Raw genomic sequence first — 17,808 nt, forward strand, 5'->3', positions numbered from 1 at the left:
ATAAAATATGTATGCATGTATGTAAATATAATTATATATTTATTTATTAAAAATATAAAAAAATTAATTTTTTACTATATAAAATTCACTATTTTATAAACAAAATGCTAATTTACATTACAATTACAAAACAATTATATGTATATAATTCATGTGTAATGCATATATTTTTTATGCATATGTATATATTATATATTTAGTTTTATTATAATTGCATAATTTACTATTTTATACATAAATGTACATGAAAATATAATACAATTATACGTACATAGAAAAGTAATATGTGCTTTTATGCATATAAATATATATACATACATTTTATGCATGTATATCTATACTATTTATATTATAAAATTTACAATAAATTCTATTATAATTGTAATACAATTATAGCCATTATATTTTATTGAAAAAATATATGTGTATAAAATTAACAAGCTTTTTTTCCCCAACCTGTATTATACGTTTGATCGTATAATATACACACCACCAAATATACATTTACAGTTTTTTAGGCGAGAATGTAGCTGTTTAAACTTCAAATATGCAGTTTATTTATAATGATTCAAAAATTTGGTTTGACAACAGAGAAATGTAATTTTTTCCCATACAATGGAAGCCAATAGGGACCATCAACTGTTTGGTGACCAACATTCTTCAAAAAATATCTTCTTTTGTGTTCAACAAAATCAAGAAACTCATACTGGTATGGAACAATATGAAGAGTACATGATGATATGACTTTTATTTTTAGGTAAACTGTCCCTTTAAGAACCAAATAATGAAAAGAAGCTTCTGCTGTACGTTTCGGAACGGCTGTGACTTACGGGTGGCGTTGGTGCGGACGTAGATGATCTCGCTCTTGGCCCCGCGGACGAGGTGGTCGTCAGAGGCGGCGAGTTGGGTTTTGACCATGATGGCGTACTGGGTCCAGGGCTTCAGAGGCATGATGAGGAGACCCGGCTCGCTCTGGCCTTTGCCCTCGGAGCTGCGTTCAGGAGGCTCCACGTCTGCGATCGCCCAGCTGTTAGAGCCACAGGCATCCTGCCCGTCATATTCAGTCACGTTCTTATAAGGACTGAACAGGAAGAGACAATGTTACACAGTACTTCAATGCTTTCATAGATGATCTCATTCACACATGTAGGTTTTTAACTGTTTTAACATTTAAATGTTACAGCAGATTAGCAATAAATTAAAAATCTGATAAAAATGAAAACAATTAATTAATTTATATACTATACAGACATATATACACATTTATACACACACACACACACACACATATATATATATATATATATACACATATACATGAGAAGTGTTAGAAATGATCAAATTCAACATTTTATGTAATTTTATTAATTACATTTATTATGTTTATTAATTAATTGTTCAGGTTGTAAATGACATTCTTTCAATGTTTGAAACAATTATTATAATATATATTTGATAGTTTTACTAACCAATTATAATTATGATCAAAACACAGTGTTTTAATTATTTCAAGTTTAACATAATTGCAAAAATATCTAGGATATGGAACAAGTTGGACTTGAACTAATTCTAATTAAATATAATTAGTGCTGTCAAACGATTAATCACGATTAATCGCATACAAAATAAAAGTTTTTGTTTGCACAATATATGTTTTCTGTTTATATTTATTATGTATATATAAATACACAGTATATATTTTGAAAACATTTACATGTATATGTATATATAAAGACACACACATACAGTATATATTTTGAAAATATGTACATGTATTTACATGTTTGTGTTTATATTCATAAAAGTAATATTATAAATAAATATATTTAATATATAAACAACATATTTTTCTGAAATATATACATGCATGTGTGTATTTATATATACATAATAAATATAAACTGCATACATACATATATCATGTAAACAAAAACGTTTATTTTGGATGCGATTAATCGCGATTAATCTTTTGACAGCACTAATAATAATATATAATCGACTTTTACTATTTAAAATTTTTAATGCTCTCTACTTTAAAGCAGTTTTAAAAAGACATAAAAAAGGGTAGGAAATAGAAAGTTTTATTAATGAATTATAATTTAAATATATAATATAATTACATATTATATAATTATATTACAATGATATTAATATAAATATATAATATTAAATAATTTTATTAGCCAAATGTAACACTTTTGAAAAACAGCATTCTCATGCTTTTATTGTTTAAAGCCGTTTACAAAAGTAGGACATGGAACAACAATTCTTCTAATTAAATATATCAAATATCACATTTTACTATTAACTAATATATATATATATAAAATAGTATTTTACTGCTTTTAAGTTCTAAGTAATTAAAAAAATAAAAACAAGCAAGACAGAACAACATAATATTAATTAGTTATATGTTAATAGTAATAAAAAAGTAAAGAAAAATAAAGCTAACTGGTCATATAATTAGTCATAGCTAACTAGTCCAAATATACAAACAAAATAATGCTAACCAAGCAAGACATAGAACAACATTTATATTAATTAAACAAAAATGTAAAATAGTATGTTAATAGTAGTATTAAAAAAGTAAATAAAATAAAAGGTATAAGTAGTCATAATCCAAGCATACACACAAAAGAAAACTATTTAAACAAGCAGGTCACAGAACATTTATATTAAGTATAGTTAAATAAATAGCAGAAATTATTTTCCAATATTAGTATTAAAATACAAGTGAAAACAAAAATAAAACTAATCATCACACGCACAAAATAATACTATGTACAAGTAAAAGAAATAAAAATTACAATTAAACTGAAATGAATAAATCAAAATACAACCTCAATTAAAATAAATAAATCAGCAAATAAAATGTTATTTTTCAAAACAGTAATAACATATGAAAATATTAAAGCAATCGTAACACTCACGCTTCCTTGTAGAAGACCATGAATCCCAGCAGGTCTCTGAAGTCCGAGGGCCAGAACGCTTGCCACTTAATGAGGATTTTGTCAGATGTCGTACGGATTTGCGTAAAATGAAGAACTTGGTTTTCACCTGGAAGAGAGGACTGATAATCAGATCTGGTTTGACGTAAAACTCAAGCTGTGCTGAAACCAAAGTGCGGCGGGTCTTACAGAAGGCCAGGTCCGCATACGCCGGGATGTTGATGTCGTTCTTCCTGTGCTTGGTCCCGGTCACTTCCTCCATCCGGAGGATCTCAGACTTACAGAGCTTGGAGTTGTAGCCGAAGTACATCCTGCCGTTGAGGACGGTGAGGTTGTGTTTGTTCCAGTCCCACAGCTGTCGCAGGTTCTGGTTGTCAAAGGCATTGAAAGAAAAGTTCCTGCGAAGATCAGAAACAACAAAGTAAGCAAGCTGTAAGCTCAGCGCTAGAGCTCGGCGGAGTCTTACGTACTCGTTCTCCAGCGTTTCTCCGCGAATGATGCGCAGCTTGCGGAGGAAGGAGAGCGAGACGAGAGCGTAGGCTCTGCGGATGCTCAGATAGCCCGTGATCTCCTCCAGCTGACCCAGACTAGTCTCCAGCTCGGCCGCAATATTGTCTGAGGAACACAAGATGTGTCTTCATATGCGCCAGGGACTTCACATACTTCATTTCACGCATACACATACTAATACTTATTACTGTATGTGCTAAAAAGATATTACATGACTATTTGAAATACTGATTGGTCAAGCATAGCACTCAGATATTTCAAATAGTTTTATATAATGATGCTCAACGGAATAATTGACTTATTATTTAATACTTTTTTTATTTTCAAAAATATATCATTTTATACCCATTTTAATTATTTGGGTTCATTTGACATTTCATTTGTATAATTATTTATATTTAATTCGTTTAAAATGTTACATGTTATTAATGTAAATGTTTTTTTTAATGTAAATTGACTTTTGTATTTATGATATTGTTTACTATTTTTATGTTTATAAATATAGAGAATAGCATTTATACTTGTATACATTTATAAAAATAATATTTACATAATTTATAAACTGAACAATAATTAATTAATAACAATGCATGTAAAAAAGTTATTAAATAAAAATGTCATACTTTCTAATACTTCTCATTATATGCATGTATATACAGTGGTGTGAAAAAGTGTTGGCCCCCTTCCTGATTCTTATTTTTTTGCATGTTTGTCACACTTTAATAAATATTTTATTTTATAGCTATTCTTTGTATTTGGGTTCATATTCTGTTGTCTACTTATAATTAATTTCAATTTATTTAATATATATTATATTATATTAAATTAAATTTATAAAATGAACATTTTAAATGTATGATAAAATTGATTAATACATTAGTGCTGTCAAATGATTAATCGTGATTAATGGCATCCAAAATATGTTTTTGTTTATGTAATATACGTGTGTGTACTGTGTATATTAATTATGTATATATAAATACACACATACATGTATGTGTTTATATTTATATTATAATGTATTTTTTAATAAACAACGCTTACAGTTCAAAAAGTTTGCACAATACATTTTTTTTATTGTTTGTTAAATAAAACATTACCATTCTTAGTATTTTGAAAACTAACAAAAAAGGCAAAATAAATATTACATCGAAGCGTTTTAAATATTACAAAATATGAAAAATGACTATGCATTTAAATACAATATCTACAATATCTATAATTTATAATCTGTAATTTAACATTTTAATCATTTTAATATATTTCTAATTTTAAATATATTTTTAATAAATATATACAACATTTTAATGTTATTTAAAATAAAAATAATTGTATGTGTTTAATGGTTGGACCCATTTAATATTTATATTTGCGGTTGTCTAATTATTAATATTTAATTGATTTAAAATTCTATATTATGTTATTAATATAAATGTGTTTTTAAATGATGTTCAACTAATAATTAACTTATGTATTTCTATTAGTGTTTACTAGTTTATTTTATTTTTTATAAATATATAAAAGTATACATTTTATTTTCTATGTATAATAAATCTGTGTCATTTATTTAAAATGTTATGTGCTATTTTGTATTTTAATAACAAGTAAATCTTACAGAAAGGAAAAAAGTTCACATAACTTGCACAATAACCATTTTATGCATCTATATAAATAAAAAAATGACAATTCTTAACATTCTGAAATAATATTACTTAACAATATTAATATTTAAAATAATACCTTAAAAAAAAGACAACATGCACGTAAATACAATCAATATGCTTGCATTTCGAATGCAAAATACTCACTTCCTTTGCTGATCTTGATGGTCAGACTGCCGTTGAGCACCGTACAGCCGCGCAGAGCTTGAGCGGCGGTGACAGAGTCCACCGTCTTCACCCCCGTACACAGTTTGGGACACCGACCGGTGCACGGTGTGCAGTTCAACCTGAATGAACGACAGCGACGGGTTTGAATCAAGACCGAAGCCTCAAGACGCTCAAAGTCAATAAGCATTGCTTTACGCATGCATTCGCCATGATGTCAGCAGCTGGCAGCGCTTTTCGAGATTGCGATTGCCTCGGGGACAAACATATTGTTCCCTGCCCGCTGAAGTCTCATGTCACCTGCGCGGTTGTCATTGTTGTGTTTGGAATGAGCCCAAACGTGCTAGAATAGATTGTGTGCTGCAATGCAGCAGTGCATCTGAATGGAAAGGGTCAGCGAGGGCACAATCCCCACTGAGACTCAACTAAATACCACGAATAGTTGCGTTGGCTTTGAAGTACGCGACCTCCGTATGCATCCCGTATGAAGACACGACTCTGGAGACGAGGCCTTTTGATGCAAGAATCGGCAATTGCGCTGAAAGATGCTGTGAAACGATCTAATCGTGGAACGGGAATGTAATGAATCCCTGCGGCGCAGAGCGTTTGTGTAATTCTGTTGCTTAATTTGATCACTTTTTAACAAAACGAGAGAGTAACGTTACGCAATCGCGCTTGAATCTTGCTGAAATGTTGCAGGAGTGGGTGGGAGGGGAATACACAGCTATTTTTCTAAATTCATTTAGAGTTTCAACATTGAGATTTCAGCTTTCTTTCTTCTCTGATTCCACTAAAAACAAGTCAAAAACTGTAAGGAAAAAAAGAAAATAAGCGTCTTAAACTACACATTGTCATTTGATTCATAAGTTGTTAACTGTATGTGTTTGATTCACTCACATTCGTAAGAGTTGTTTGTTCGGGAATCTGATTCAGTGGTCGCGCTGTATGTTTTTGATTGACTACAAAGAATCAGCTGTTGAATCACTTGTTTGAATCATATTAAACTGGTACAAGAACACTTCACAGCATCACGCATTTCAGGAATTAATTTAATTGAAAACCCACAGAAATGCTCAGCAGTTCATTCTCAAATGAGCGTTTTCTCTCTTAGGTTTTTCAGCTCAAAAACTCACTCTTTAACTCCCTTTCCAGTTTTGGAGATCCAAGCCACGCAGATTCGTTTCAAATGCACACCGACGCCGTGAACCCACGGTTTTTAGATTTTAAGCCCTTCGAATGACATTCACGTGCCGCTGAATTTTCGTTCACACTGCTTTGTCTTCTCCTTCGGAAAATAACAGGGAGGGAAGGATGGGGCGCCCAGTTACGAAACGGGACTCACTGCTGCATGACTGCCTCTCACAAAGGTGAAAGGTGGCCGGACGAGAAAAACAAGCCAATGACGTCACTTCAAAACAAAATTCCTGGAAAACCGAGATCCCATCAAGCTTCCACAACTGCAACGTTCCGACGTGGAGACAAAGGAATCAAAAGGCCAGTGAAACGGCCACCTTTTTAAAGCCCCCGAGACCCCAGTGAACGCAAACAAAGGCTGCCACTGTTCCCGCGAGGCTGCGTTTTACTCCCGTTCGCAGGGTTAATTCTCTGTTTATTTGTGCGTTAATAATTCCCACACATGAAGCTGGACGTGCAAACCAGCATGTGCGCAAGCTTCCGGACATTCCTGGGCAGCCAAACGGACTCGGGCTCAAAAAAAGGGCCGCTAGTGTCACTTTCCGTCACGGAATGTTGTTTTGGTTTGGCTCATTATACTTCCGCTTAGCTTGACAAATTCAGCCCGACTGCAAATGACTCGGTTGGAGTAATCAGGGTGGCATTTTATCACGCTCACAACACTTGACACCGGCCATTATAATCTGCTCATTTTCAATTAGCTGTGACTGACGAAAAGACTAAATGATGTTATGATACTTCCAGAAGAGTTTTCTCTTCTCCCCGGTCAAGTTGAGCGTGACAACCGGTTCGTTAATTTTCGAAACGACCAAAACAAATCATAGCGTTAACCAGAAACTGCTACTTCATGCCTGCAGCACACGATTCACCCTTTAAACAGTCATTTATATAGAAGGGGGGAAAAAGTCTCACAAAACATGTCAAGAACAGTGTCAAAAAGAAATTATATTTTTAATAAAGTATATAAAATTGTATTTGAATAATTATATTAAAATAATTTTATAATACTTTTATAACAATTTAACTTTCATTTTGGATTTATAATTTATTCGTTTTAATAAATATATATTTGTTAATGTAATACAGAAATGCAAAAAATTAAAAGTCTTGATTTACTTTAAGATTATTTTATATAACAATTAAGCGTCATCTTTTTTACGCATTTAAAAATATAATTAAATATTTAATTTTAATTTATAATGCTAAAACAATTTAGAGGGAAAATGTGTTTAATTTATTCAAATAATTCAAATTAGCACAAAAAACATACATTTTTCTTTAATATTACTTTTGTATTGTGAAATTTTCATGACAATTACATGATCTGTCACGATATTTGGCTAGTCATACTATATTCCCCCTCATTTATTCTATCATTCATTACTGTAAAACTTATAAATTGTATTTTAATAATTTAATATTTTAATTCAATCATTTAATTTTATTAAATTTTCAATTTTATTGAATTGTTTACTGCTAGAAATTCAAAAATGTATGTAGCGAGATTCATACATACTCTCCAAAATTGGCGCTACGGTGACAAATTATTGAATAAAGGCATTATTTTTATTTTCTTTGTGTACAAAAAGTATTCTCGTCGCTTCATAAAATTCAGATTGAAGCACTGATGGCAAATGGACTATTCTGACGATGTCTTTCATACTTTTCTGGACCTTGACAGTGTTATTTACTTGGCAGTCAATGGGACAGTCACAAGCCTCCCGGTTTTCATCCAAAATATCTTAAATTGTGTTCCGAAGACGAACGAAGCTTTTACGGGTTTGGAACGACATGAGGGTAAGTGATTAATGACAACATTTTCATTTTGGGGTGGAGTAACCCTTTAAAAATAACCCTATAAAATAAAATGTATTGTGTAAATAAGACTTATTTCTTTTTCTATTTTTTTTTCTTGTGATTTCACGGTGAAATGTGGCCTGTGACCTTTTGAGACTCACTTCCAAATGTTAGACTGATTTTCATTAACATCCCGTGATACAGTTTATTCCTTGTCATGAAAAAAAACCAAAACAAAACAAAACAAACATAACGTCTTGGCCCTTTAATTCAACTTTGTGATTTGTCGTCTAACTCATTCTGCCACTGTTTTTAGTCAACTCATGTTTAACGTGGAGCGAAATCTGATTAGAGTTGATTGGAAAGTGTAATACTGTTTAACGGCAGCAGTCTGGGTGCTGTAGTTGCATTTATTTAAAAAACAAAATGTGGTACGTACGAGGTGGAGTTCATGGTGGTGTATCCAGACGGGCATTCTGGGATACAGGCTCCGTTGTGGATGACGTATTCATGGCAGTCACCGCTCTTGCCCTTGCACTGGTTGTGGAGGTCCTGGCAGAATTTAAAGGACACACAGAGCCATCCCTTGAAGGTGTAGTAGCCCGGCGGGCAGCGCTCCACGCAGGTGTCACCGAACAGGAAGTTGCGACAAGCCACGCATTTGGTCGAGTTCCCTGGCACGGAGCAGCCGCCCAGACACTGGTCGTGACAGCACTCCTTATGGGGGGTACAAGCACCGTGGACGCATTCGGAAGGGCAAACTGTGAGGGGAAAAAGAGTGAGAAAAGAACTTGTTAGATTCATTTTGTTTAATGCAGCAAACTACAGGTAAAAACATTGTTTTTACACACTGGTCAATTTTGAGATCTTTATTCATAACATGTTTCAGACTAGTGGAAGGAAAACATCTAAAATGCCCTTTTATTTTTATTTTTTGTTTGTTTTTTACAGTTTATCTGTAGATTTCAATTCAACTTTTGTATTTTTTCACAATACAAAAGTTTTTTCTCCACTTCAAAAGCACTCACGTACACCAAGACTTAAGAGTTTTATTCTTGTTTATATTCTGAAGGATTTTACTGAGGGGTTTGCTCATATAACATTCGCCTGGTTTTTCAGAACATTTTATTCCTAAAAACATGGTTAAAATGCAAATTTTTTCGGCTGTTGACAGTATTTCCTGATTTATGGAGAGATAAAAAGAGATATCCAAAATCGCCTCTATAAAAACCTTCGACTCTAATATAATTAAACAAGAATTTTTAAACCCAGCTTTATCCAATGTTCTGGAACATTCTGTAAGAGTACATTTAGAAACTCTGAGAACTAGAGAATGCTGTGCTTGTATATTTAAACATAACAGAAAACTTATAAAACAAAAAATATTTGCAATTCTTAATGTATTCAATCAACTGGGGAAGCACGCACAAAAAAAAAAGGTGTAGAAACAATTTTTACGCAGAAATTTTGAGTAAATTTCACAATTACAAAGGAACGACAAGTAACACATTGAATTAAACATGAAATTTTGAAGTACAAAGACCGAAATAGCATTTTTTTGTGAAATGTACTCCAACAATCTTTTTTTATTTACAACTTCAAAACAGAAAATATAATTAAATTATAGCAGGTGCTATGCTGTGCCAAATGTGAATATTCACAATAATTTTCGTCGAGCTAAAAAAATTTAATCTGATTTTAAAAAGAGTGATAAATAAATAAAAAAATCTCTGTGTGTAATTTTTACATTTTATTTTAATATAAAAATAACACTTTTAATGAATAGTTTATTAAATAAATTGTATATTTGGGCAATAATATTAAACATTAGTAGACAAAATTAGTACATAATTAGCACATAATATAAATGAACATTTGTTATTCAATTCAATATCAATTTCTGAATATTACTAAGAATCATTATATAGCTGCCTAAAAATAAAGAAAAATAAAAATTTTTACAGTGTGGTGATGTCTATTAGTTACATTTTTTACCCTATTCACCTGAGGTGCTAACATTATTTCTTGTTTTTCAGTTGAAACAAACATATCAAGCTGCAACATCACATCAAATGTGACAGAATCACGCATAAGATGCATGAAAAGGCGATCTGAGGTCGTTCTATGCCTTTCGTCAGGCAGAAAGGAAGTGATTCAGTCGTGTTTGGCCGCAGGGCCATCTGGAAGTGAAGCTTGTGCATGGCAGGGTGCGATAATTAATGAATACAGCGGTCTGTAAGTCATCTTCCTCGTCTCGCACTAGATGCCTGATAGACCACAACAAAGACGCTCCGGGACAAACGTGTTCCAGAAACATGTAAAGAACAGCACTCTTTACATACATAGTATACATGATACAATCAAATATGTAAAAATAAATAGGTTAATAGTAAAAAAAACAATGATAGAAAATTATGGTAATACACTTTTGTTTCATTTCAAGTTTGCCTAAGCAACTACACAGTACAAAGGAACACACATGTACTTATATAAAGACCCATCTAATTTAGTCAATGCAACCGAGCATTAAATTCAGCCTGAGCAGAAATGCCACCTCCTGAGACTATTTCATAGATGTCGGACGCGGCCGGCCTTCCAGGTTACAGTGGAGAAGGAAATCTGTTGGACTTCATTAGTGCCATAAAACCCTCCATCATGTGACACTGGGCTGCCCCACAGGAGCAAAACAACATGGACCCTTCTGCCTGTCAGCGACGGGGTGGACCATACCACTGCCTGACTGAAATAAAAAGGGCAAATGGGGCCGATAGGTGACGGGGAGTATGGGGGGAGAAGATCCTGAATGCATTCACAACAGACAAGAATCAGAAAAAGGCATAAAGCCAAGGAAAAAATCCTAAAAATGTGCAAAAGGTATCAATTTGAAGCGTTTTAATACTTCTAAACAAGCATATATTTTAACACTGTCTGCCTCAGTTGCAAGGCCCAACCACGTTTATACATAGGAAGATACTTATACTTAAATGCCTGAGCGATCGATTGAAATATTTGTCTCTGAAATGGACGTAAGAAGCATGGGCGTCGCTAGGCCATTTTTAGTGGGGCTATAGCGATTAGCTCCATAAACTGTACACAAATTCGTGATCGCCTCAGAGTCAGTTCCCTTTAAATTTCATATGAAAACGGTGGCAGACTTCGTCTCCTCCCCTTCTTTCAGCGCGCTCTTCAATCCGCAGACCGCAGCGCGAGCGGACTCAGACAGAAACAGAGGACACAAGGTGTGTTTATCGATAGATTGTTATAATATCTGTATCTGTGCAGTTCTTTGTCATAAATACAGTTTACAAAAGATCACGAGGGAGCAATCAGTTTTACCATCTACTGTAAAGTTTCCGCTGCGTTTACCGCTCATCACAACACAGCTGTTTCCTCCAGCGAAAATCTAGCCCTTAACACATATAAACGCATATTTTATAAAACGATCATGTTGGTATTTTCATTTGAAATTGTAATATTTAATATAAAACATATTACAGTGCATGACATGTGGCATACCATACAATCATTCACAGAACTGATTAAAGACAATGACAGACAGCACTCAGTCAATTCACTAATTTTAACTAAATATCAGTGATTACATTACATTTAGTAATTTAGCAGATGCTTTTATCCAAAGCGACTTACAAATGAGGACAATAGAAGCAATCAAAACTAACAAAAGAGCAACAATATATAAGTGCAAATGACAAGTCTCGGTTAGCCTAACACAGTACACGTAGCAAGGTGTATTTTTATGTACAGTTAAATTGAGTATACTATTAAGTATTGCAAGTATTACATACAACAATAAAACAGTGCATTGACATAAAAAAGGAAATTTACTTTTGGTACTTAAGTACTTTTAAAAGCAAGTACTTCTGTACTTTTACTTAAGTAAAAATCTGTCTTTACAACTTTTACTTGTAATGGAGTAATATTTGACCAGCAGTATCTGTACTTTCAGTTAAGTAATGGAGTTGAGTACTTTGTCCGCCTCTGCTCATCACACCACAGTTGTTTCCTCCAGCGAAAATCTAGCCCTTAAATATGAACGCATACTTTATAAAACGATCATGCTGCTATTTTCATTTGAAAATTTTATATTTAATATAAAACATATTACAGTGCATGTGGCATACCATACAGTCATTCACAGAACTGATTAAAGACAGTGACGGACAGCACTCAGTCAATTCTCTAATTTTAACTAAATTTCAGAGTGATTGAGATATTGTTTTGTATTAAATAATGACCCAGATCGTGAAATACATTTATTAGCCTTAGAGTAAGGGAAGCACAACTCGGGAAATAAGAGCATCCGAGGAGCATGTGAATGCTATGTATATTTATTTTAAATATTTTTAATGTTATCCATCGTTTTTTTTTTTTTTGTGGCTATTTTTTTAAGGTATCGGTTCAGGCACCGTTTAGGCACCGGTACCGTTTTAAAAGTATCGATTTGGCACTGGTATTGTAAAAAACCCAATCGATACCCAACCCTTTTTATACATGCCACAATTTTTCACCGAATCCCGATCCACTCAAAACTCCAGTCCAGGTTTCCACAGCAGCCTCAGATCCGCCCTCACCCTTAACCAATGTTTTTGCTGTCTGTGGAAGGCAGCCATTCAACGGCCTCTTCCAACAGAGAGAGATATTCGCCCAGCATTAACCCCAGACGCGCCGGCAGACAGGCGGCAGATGGATGCAGCGGGAACGGCAGAATACACGAGGACAGGCAGGAGCGAGCATGCAGACGGGCGCAGCCTCCACTCTCGCAGCATTCCTCACATACGCCAGCGATTGCAGGACGGCGTAACCCTGCACAAAACACCCCACCCCTCCACGACAGTCTCCGCGGCGTCTCCCCAAGGATGATCCCTGTGTAAACACACACATCTTCTCTCTGCGGCCTTTGTAGTCCCTCCTGCTTTCATTCATAAGCATTGTGTGGGTTTTGATGCCTGATTTGTAGTTCTTTTATGGATATCAAAATTATTGCATTAACATTTACACTATTAAGACGCATTACACTATTAACGTATTTATTCAATTTAGCATTATAATTTAATTCTGCAACCAGAATCTTGTCCTTCCTGCAAATATGAGTCAGTAAACTTGATGTCAACAAACTTGGGATGTGTATGAATAATCGATTGCAATACCTTGTCTGATTAATTTTATCGATTAATTTTTTTATGACAAACTCTTAAAGCAGGTGCTACGCTGGGCAAAATATGAATACTCACAAAAATGTTGCTAGCGATGTAAAATTTGAATCTTATTTAAAAAAGAAGGATAAATAAAAAAGGAAGTTATAATACTACTAGTAAATAAAAATTATTATTAATTGTATAAATTAATATGTTATATTGAGTTTGACGTTCTGTGTATGACTAGGTATCGTTATATAGTAGCCTATAAATAAAAATTTATATAAATAAACAAATAAAATATAATACAATTATAGCAGGTGCTATGCTGTGCCAAATGTGAATATTCCCAGTAATTTTGGTAGTTATATAAAATTTGAATCTGGTATAAAAAATAATAAATTAAAAAAAGGTCTCTGGGTGTCATTTTTCAATTATATTTTAATATGAAAATAATATTTTTAATTAATAGTTTATTAAAGATATTGTATATTTGGGCAATAATATTTAATATTAGTAAAGAAAATGATATATAATTGACAACATAAATGAATATATGGTATTCAATTCAACATTAATTTCTGAGTATTACTAGGAATTGTTTATAGCTGGCTATAAATAAAATGCAAATAAATAAATAAAATACTTAACTAATTATAGCAGGTGTTATGCTGTAAATATCCCTAATAATTTTAGTAAAGATATCAAATTTGAATCACATTTTAAAAAGAATGATGAATAAATAAGTGGTTTTAATTATATAATAAAATAAAATATACTAATATAAATAATGTAAACATTTTTTATAATATTGCTGTTAATAATATGTAATATTAGTAAAAAAAATACATATTTACAGAATTATATATTTTATAATTATTAGTATAAATAAATAGTTATACTAATAACTATTTTATTCACTAAATAAACAGGATAAAAAGACTATTTGGTCAAAAACCCCTTTAAAGGCAGTACAAATGCAAACATATAAAGACTGATTATAATCAAAAGGTTAAAAAACATCAAGACATAATTGTTTTTGCCATATCGCAGAGCCCTAGTGACATGTGAGCGCGACACGACCCATAAACACGCTTCTCTATATTCACTCTGAGGTCACGGGTCAGCAGCATTCACAGAAAACTCATGCGGATTCCCCATAAAAACACGCTAATGCATTCACACGTTCGCGCTGGAGCGCTTGGACGGTGTTTTACTATATTTGGCGGCGCTCGCATGTCTCAGGCCTCAAAAGATTTACTGTAAACTCTACTGATCATTTGTTCAGAGGCGTGCGGCTTACAAGAGCGGAGGCAGAGCGAGGAAGTCGGGGGAGGGGAGGCTAGAAATGTAAACAAAACAAACCCGTAAATAGGGGAGGGAAGAAAACCTCGAGGCGCTCGCTTAGGAGGAAAGGAAAGGAAAGAAAGCACTGGAACGCGGCCGAAGGTATGAAAAGCACCTAGTTTATGCAACCTTGCCCTGGAAAACACACAGAAATGTGACAAACACACTGGCCGGGTGACCCGTCATTCAAGGTTCATCGGTTCAAGAACTCGTCAAAAAACAAAAGCTTCAGAAGTGTCATCCAGGCCGCTGGTATCACCAGATTACGCAAGGCAGGTGAACAGGAAGGGCAAAGGTGATTCGCTCTCAGGCCGCCGTAAATTCCAAGGAGTTGACAAGCAAAAACGAATGCTAATTTCACGTTTGCTAATTTCATAGGGAAGCATTTGAAGAATTAAGCCTCTGAGAGAACACTTAAAATAATTTGGTTTAATCGGTCAGAAGATGTTGTTTTTGTGTTTTACGGGTGCAAGTGTGCACACTTCACCACTGGAGTGAGCCGTGGACCTGCTTGGGCAAGTTGTGGGAGTGTCTGTCATGAACGTCCGTCACTTAGCCAATAATGAAATGCCACAACACTGCTCTTGTCTTTTTTTGGAACAAAATTAGAATCATTTGAGTGAAAGGAATTAGATTCACATGGATTATTATTATTATTCATTTGGAGTCTTGGTTGGTTGGTGCTTATTTTGAGATCCCCTCGTTGGGTGGCAAGTTTTGTGAAAAAGTATTGTAAAACAATACAGGATGAGCAATTTTCACGTTTGCATTGTGCAATCTTCAAAAATTGGTACTTCTAAGGTAAAAATTAAATGGTTTGTCTCAAAAATGTTGGTTAGCACTAAAATTCTGTTTTTTTCTCTTTTTTTTTAATTAAAAAAAATGGAGGTTACGATGAGAAATTAACAATGGAAGTGAATGTGGCCAAGATATAACCAATGAGTTAACATGGTTTCAGTAAACAAACCACTCTTGTAGCATGTGTTTAGTTGGGCCAAATGAATATTCACAATAATTTTGCTTAAATTTGAAAATGCAATAAAAAAATAAAAATAAACAAGGAGGTCTCTGTGGCAATTTTATTTTATTTTATTAATGTAGTATAAAATATTTTCATATTATTTTTGGTCAATAATATGTAATATTAGTAATTAATAACATCAATACAATACAATTAAATTAAATATAAATAAGTACATATTTTTATCAATTACACCATAAAGTCCAAAACAACTATAAAGATTATGATTTAAACAGTATTATGGCTAAAAACAATACACTATTTTAACAGAAAATAAATTTAAGTGCTTTCAAAAAATAATAAACTTCACGTTTGTTATATCCTCAAAAATTCTCCTTTAAAGGGGTCATTTGATGCTGCTAAAAAGAACATTATTTTGTGTATTCGGTGTAATGAAATGTGTTTATGCGGAAAGGAAAAATTGAAATCGCATCATATGACCCCTTTAAGAGTAATTTTACTCAAGGAGCCTACATCCCGCATATAATGCACAAGGAAGTGTTTTGAGATACATTTCTTGAAATTACAATTGGGTTTTCCCCTCCATATTTGGTATAAACAATCACTGACCAATTTTAAATGTCTAACTATCTTTCACGCTCAAACTGCTGAACAATTAACTCACCAATGTAGACTTTAACACACTAACCAAATGCATGACTGTTACAAAATAGACTCACTTTTTCAAGAGAAGTTGAAATAAATGAGAAGATTAGCATCTCTACACACCCAAAGTAACAACATTGGATTAGGCCAATTAAAAAAAAAAAAACATCAGTATAATAACGGTTGACACCTGCTATACACATTCAAGTCAAGGGTCATTCTTGGACCTAAGCTTCCAGTCAATGACACAAATGTGATTATGGCACCGTTGGAAGGGGACAAACAGACCATCAAGGCCGTGCAGGATGTACTGTGGCCGAGACAGTGATTCAATTAAAGATTCCTGCCGAAGAACAGTGAGTCACCTGTTATCTACTGTAGATGGTTCCTCAGTGAGGGCATCTGTCTGGAAGGAGTTACTCACAGCAGCTGTTCTTACAGTGACTCACAGTGTCTCTCTGCCTCCGTTTGCCCTTCTATATGTGTCTCTTTCAGGTAGTTTGCATATTGTGCCCACAAGCTGTAGCCAAACTATTAACAGTAAAGTCATATTTGATCCAAGTTTGCAGTCTAAACTGAGAGTGATAAGATCAAATGGTTGTGTATCACGGACTGCACGCAATAACATCCAACGTGACTAATGCAGTACGATTCATGAACATATGACTGTCACAAGCCGATTCTTTTCAATGAATCCAATACATACAGTGCAAACAGTGGAGTCAGAGTCAGAGCTGTGTGTTTTTGATTCACTAAAAGAATCAGATCATTAGAGTCATTTGGTTGCGAATCAGACTTCACTGGTTGTGTTGTAGGCTTTAGATTTGCTAAAAAGAACTGGTTCGTAAGTAGGGCTGGGAGATATAGCTAAAAAAATGTATAAACGATATAATGTTTCATATCGTTCGGTATCGATAATTATTAAACATTTTTATAACCTTTTTTTAAAACAAAGAGCAATAAAAAAAATGTTTAAATTTAACCACTGTATTTTTAATTGACCCAATTTATTAAGACATCCAACAAATAATTTTTTGTTTTAACAGTCAAACAAAAAATTACATTTAAATAAATATATCCTTTCTTATGTTTTATATGCAGATTAAATAAGTCTTAAGAAAACTTTTGTCTAGTCTCCTTTGTGGTCTAGAGGCCACAGGAGGGCAAAATAAAGAGCAAAATAATGCAGCGCATTATACTATTATGCTTTTTCACTTTTTCAACTTTAGCTAGTCTAAAATGTTGCTGTTTGAGCATAAAAAAGATCTGCAAAGTTACAAAGCTCAAAGTCCACGTCAAAAGGAGATTTTATTTAACAAAAATCAATTTTCAAAAACTACAATGAATGACTCGTTTGGACTACAACGCATATTTTCCGGGATTTGTGATATCACAAATACCAC

General features: G+C 33.4%; 1 protein-coding gene across 1 annotated transcript in view; it reads right to left on the reverse strand.

Annotated features, from left to right (window-relative positions):
- Positions 1 to 17,808, reverse strand: part of LOC107695633 (insulin receptor-like) — an 82,623-nt gene that overhangs the window by 9,467 nt on the left and 55,348 nt on the right. Inside the window, exons 3-8 of the mRNA XM_016495648.1 lie at positions 8,715 to 9,036; positions 5,267 to 5,406; positions 3,419 to 3,563; positions 3,138 to 3,346; positions 2,931 to 3,057; positions 831 to 1,081 (exon numbers count right to left, since the gene is read on the reverse strand). Of these exons, the coding sequence (XP_016351134.1) occupies positions 831 to 1,081; positions 2,931 to 3,057; positions 3,138 to 3,346; positions 3,419 to 3,563; positions 5,267 to 5,406; positions 8,715 to 9,036 (1,194 nt within the window). The remainder of the gene's footprint in view (positions 1 to 830; positions 1,082 to 2,930; positions 3,058 to 3,137; positions 3,347 to 3,418; positions 3,564 to 5,266; positions 5,407 to 8,714; positions 9,037 to 17,808) is intronic.

The sequence above is a fragment of the Sinocyclocheilus anshuiensis genome, unplaced genomic scaffold (assembly GCF_001515605.1).
Source record: "Sinocyclocheilus anshuiensis isolate Anshui unplaced genomic scaffold, SAMN03320099.WGS_v1.1 scaffold706, whole genome shotgun sequence".
NCBI lineage: Eukaryota > Metazoa > Chordata > Actinopteri > Cypriniformes > Cyprinidae > Sinocyclocheilus > Sinocyclocheilus anshuiensis.